At 30.3% G+C, this 5,226-nt stretch overlaps 1 protein-coding gene across 1 annotated transcript; it reads left to right on the top strand.

Moving 5' to 3' along the window:
• LOC104753301 (protein RALF-like 20) lies at positions 1,863–2,081 on the top strand. The gene has a single exon (XM_010475573.1). It carries the CDS (start codon positions 1,863–1,865, stop codon positions 2,079–2,081), a length of 219 nt encoding a protein of 72 aa, XP_010473875.1.

Below are 5,226 nucleotides of genomic sequence, written 5' to 3'. Positions count from 1 at the left end.
CTGCGCAAACATCTTCAACTGTCACTGCGTCAAGCCTTTGAGAGTCTCTAGCCGAAACTGTAGCCACCTTTTTCCCGTGAAATCCCTGACCAGCTAGCAAGAGTTTCTTGAGCTCAATAGAGCCATTGTTTAATTTATAGCGTACGTGTTATGCGGTTCGGTTCGGGTTCCTCTAAAATCTAAACCCACATCAAAGCATCTACATGCTCTCGTCACTGATGGGTATGCGTTTTTCACTAGTTTGCTTGTTGCTGAACTGTATGGTAAGCTTGTTGAGTCTGCTAAGATTCAGCTGGTTAACAAAGAAGATGATCGCTGTTTTGACTTTTGAGTGTGGGACTCGAGGATTTGCTTGAATCTTTGCTGCGACGAGTTGTCGAGTTCTTAATGAACTTATCTACCTATTTTTCTATATTTGAATATATTATGTGTGTGTTTATGCATATATAGACAAGTAAATGTGACGGATCAAAGCGGTTGATGGTATTGTATGATTGTAATAACTAATAAACCATTGTTGTTAGATTCTTGATAACATGGGGAGTACCCAACACTCTCAATTGGTAGACGACCAACGTTGTTCCCCTTTTACATCATTTGTCACGTAATCGGTTGCCGTCAAAAACAAAGACAAATATCCATCCATACATAGAGTTTCCTTTTTGGTTACATGTCTAGTTTCCTGGTTGTAATGGAAAACATATATATGTACAAGATAAATTTCAAAATATTCATGCTTCGGCAATGTTTTTTCTTTGCAAAATTGCAAAATCTTGAAAATGATGGAAACCTTAATAATGTAAGGATATTAATTAGTTTCTTTTATGAAGTAAACCTATACTAAATTTTTATTTGAATATAATAAAAGAACCATATTTTATTTAGCTGTTTTAGAGCCTCTAAATTATACTAGAAACAACTCTGATTATATATATACAGTAAAACCTCTATAAATTAATAATGTTGGGACTAAGATATTTTATTAATTTATAGTGATATTAATTTATTTATAAATTAATAATTATTATTTTATAGTGTAAATTAATAATTATTAATTTATAGATATATTTTTAATTGTTTATTTTTTAAAAAATTATGAATTGGAACAACTATAGCAAAATAAGATTAAACTTTCGGATGTTATAAATTTTATGGTTTAGGAATTGAACTTGTAATATTTAGAAAGCACTATTTACAATAAATTACAAATATTATAGACAAATTGACTTATACACATGAGACACATAAATTCAAATCTATGAATAATAATATCAATTCTCCTATTTTAATAATCTGTCAAATTATCAAATTGTAAATGATGCATATCTAAAAATTAAAACTTTAAATTTAATTATTTGTATGACATGTTATAAAATATTTTAGAGATATCATTATAGGTTGAAAATACAACATTACAATTGTTCTATAGAATTGAGCTTTAGGAGAAACATACACTATTATATCAGTATATATATATATATTTACATAATTATTAATTTATGATATTATTGAGACCATATTATATAAGGAGATTTCGAAAAAATTATTATCTTATTATCTTATCGAATATTGTTAATTTTTACACTGGTCCGACTTGGGACCAGCAAAATTTATTAATTTATAGAGGTTTTACTGTATATATTTAAACGGGCAGTCTACATTCCATCATTTTGACTGTTTTTACACATTATCACTAAGTATGGTTCACCAAAACAATGCGCAACTCCAAGAAAACATCCAATGGTTACAAATGACTAAACCCATCGTAAACATTCTTTATTTAGCAGCAAATCCACGTTATATAATATCCCCAATGTTTCTTAGAAAAAAAAAGAAGTAAGGACATTAATTATTGAGGGAAAATGGTTATATCCAAGAAAACAGTTATACAATCATTCGCTCTTATGATTATTATAGCTATAGTCACGAGCACGACGGAAGCAAAAACCATAGGCAATCCAGCTATGCGAACAGATGAACCCAAAGGTTGTCCTCCTGGGTCTCCACCAAGTTGCAAGATGCAACCGGCTAACCCATACACACGAGGTTGCGAACCTAGTCATAGATGTCGTGGTGATTAATACGATAATTTTTTTTTAAATAAAGAAATAATTTTACACAAATATTTTTTTTTAATGTAATAAAACTATGAAATACCAAAATTTTGTAACTATTTTATGAGAATTTTTTTTTTAAAAGTAGTAGCTAGTTGATACTAGTATAGTAAGCTACTGATATATATTGTTAATTGATCTATTGTGTAACCATTGCGGTGTATTGTTTACATAATTTAATACTTTTTTTTCCAAAATCAAAACTATAATTCATGTTCTCAAATTATTATTTTAATTCCTTAAATTGTCAACTATTTATAAATATAATTCAATTTTTTCTAACAACATATATTATGTGGTTTTGAACCGGATTGATGACACAATGACAACACTAATTAATAAAAGAGTTATTTGGCAAAATGATACGTTTTTGAAACATAATTATAAAAATGATACACTCACTATTTACAATTAGAAAAACCCACATTTTAACATTGTTGGACTGTTTTTCTTTTCTTTTTTGCCATTCAATAGTCTGTTTAATTACAATTGCTGTCTTGTATATTCCTTTTTCTCCATATTTCTTGATTTCTTAAATAATTGTTAATATAAACTTTTTTTAGAAAACTTCTTAGTAACAGAAAATTCTATATTTTTTTCTTGACAATTTGATATGAATTTTAATTAATAATTTTTAAATTTATTATATACATATTTTATATCCGTACACTTTTTAAGTGTACAGATGTCTATACACCTTATTAATTGTACAAATATATGTACACATTATTAAGTGTACAAATACCATTTTTACAAAACCATTGTGGTGTTACAAACCTCTGAAATCCTAAAAAATAAATAAATTACATTTGTACACTTAATAATGTGTATAGATATTTGTACATTGTACAGTTAATAAGGTGTACAAATACAAATATTGTCGGATAGTTTGAATCTATCCAATAAGTTGGAAGGTTTAAACCGTACACAAATTTTGTTGGACGTTTTAAATCTCTCCAACATGCTGGATGGTTTAAACCATACTCAAATATTGCTGGACAGTGTAAATCTACCTAATATGCTGGATGGTTTGAACCATACACAAATATTGTTGGACGAGTTGAATCTATCAAATATGTTGGATGACTTAAACCGTACACAAATATTGTTGAACGGCATGATGAATGGTTTGAACTGTATACAAATATTGATGGATGGTGTAAATCTATCTAACCTGCTAAATGATTTAAACCGTATACAAATATAGATATTTTGAATAAAATTATATTTGAAATCATTAAAACAAAATGTATATCAAATTATAAAGAAAAATACATAGTTTTTTTGTATGTAGAAAAAATTTGGAAACAAAAAATATATTAATAAATATTTGAATAATTAGGAAAAGTGGATTATAATGAAAAGAAAAAGAAATAAAAATATTAATAAATATAGAAAGAGAAAGAGAAAAAGAAAGAAACCTAGAACAAAAAAAAGACATCCAAAAAAATCAAGGGTCTCATCCATTTTATTTCTTTCCTCTGTCCTCTTTTTTCCCTCTTTCCTCTTTCTTTCCCAAATAAATCGATGGGGGCTTTTAAGTAAAAATTGTCAAATGCCCATGACCCATATAAATTTTTATCTCTTATCATTTCTATCTCTTGACACCCACTTTCTTCAATTGTAAATAGTGACTGTATCAAACTTAGAATTAAGTTTGAGAAACGTACTAAACACCAAGAAACCCTTAATAAAACAACCAGGTTATATATTTCATGGTCGGGACTCAGGAGTAAGCCGAAATAAACAGAAAGGTTTAAAAATTTAATAATGGCCCTGTTCGTTTACTAAACGCTACGATAGCGGCAGCGACAGATTGGAAAATAGCAGCACTATTAAACGACATTGTGGGCTTGAAAATTACAAATCTAGATGAGTCGCGGATGACACCTGATGAGCCGCGACAACATCACATCGATCGCTGGAAACAACAGCGACATGTCAATCTTCATCAGCGTTCATCATCTACGACACTTCTCTGTGTATTCTTCTCTCCGGCGACACTATTTTTCTTCTTTACATGTCTCTGTCGCAGCGTTTAGCAAAAGGACACGGCCGATGTCTAAAAGTTTTGAGAATCCTTCCATAAGTTACGTGGTGTGCTAGAAACTAAGTATAATTGGCATTGCAATTACACATGGTAATGGTAATGGTCCTGTTATTCGTTATATAAAAGATCAATTTTTCTTGGTGTAATTAAAATGTACATAAGCTTGTGTTAATTATTATGTGTGGTAGTTTTCTACACAGTTTCAAACAATGAGGTATCATCCCATATAATCTCTCATCATTATAAATTAATAATCAAGAAATATGTGATAATACGTCATTTACTCATTTTATCCAAGAAAATTAGAAAGCTAGTTTATATAATTAAGGCAACAGGTTAACCTTCTTCGGATCACAATCTCTCTCATTTATATAAGGAAAACGACGAAACTTGAGAAAACAAAATGAAAACGAAAAAAAAAGAAGAAAGGTATAAATAACGAATTATGAACCATGCATGATCGATTTCAAGCATATATCCTCATCTTGTTGATCACTTTGTAAACATCATCCACGTCATCGTCGTCGTCATCTTTCAGTACCGCCTGATCCACACGCCGCTCGTTATCGTCCCCAAGGCTACCATCGCCACCGCCACATCCTCCTCTGCTGACGTCCGCAGCAGCACCACCAGAGTCGACTCCTCTCATGAAGACATTGCATAAGAGAAGTGTCAAGAAACAACAGATAATAAATTCTCTAGATGCAGCCATGGCTCACACACTTTTGCTTCTCTCTCGCTCTCTAGCTCTCTCTTCTCTTGTCTTTGTCTGAAAAGCAAATTACAATATAAGATTAATCGAACTAATCACTTTAAAAGCTTTTTTAACTTGTTCTTTTATTTGTTATATGTGATCTTTTGTTATGTCTTTCTCTTACGAATGATGCTTGTATATATAAGAAATGGAATTTACTATTAAAAGGAGTAGTGAGTTTTCTCTTGCGCTGGTCTTACGGCTGAGTAACTGTTGCAGTCTTTCAAAAAAAAAAAATTTCTTTCTTCCAAATAAAACTTATTCAAATTTGACATAAAAACATCGATAGCAAATAGGGGTGGGGGGGG

The sequence above is a fragment of the Camelina sativa genome, chromosome 16 (genome assembly GCF_000633955.1).
Source record: "Camelina sativa cultivar DH55 chromosome 16, Cs, whole genome shotgun sequence".
Lineage (NCBI taxonomy): Eukaryota > Viridiplantae > Streptophyta > Magnoliopsida > Brassicales > Brassicaceae > Camelina > Camelina sativa.
This window is presented reverse-complemented; position numbering and strand designations above follow the sequence as displayed.

What these genes read in the sequence shown, in the direction of transcription:
- LOC104753301 (XM_010475573.1), top strand. Translation starts at nt 1,863, where the DNA reads ATGGTTATATCCAAGAAAACAGTTATACAATCATTCGCTCTTATGATT.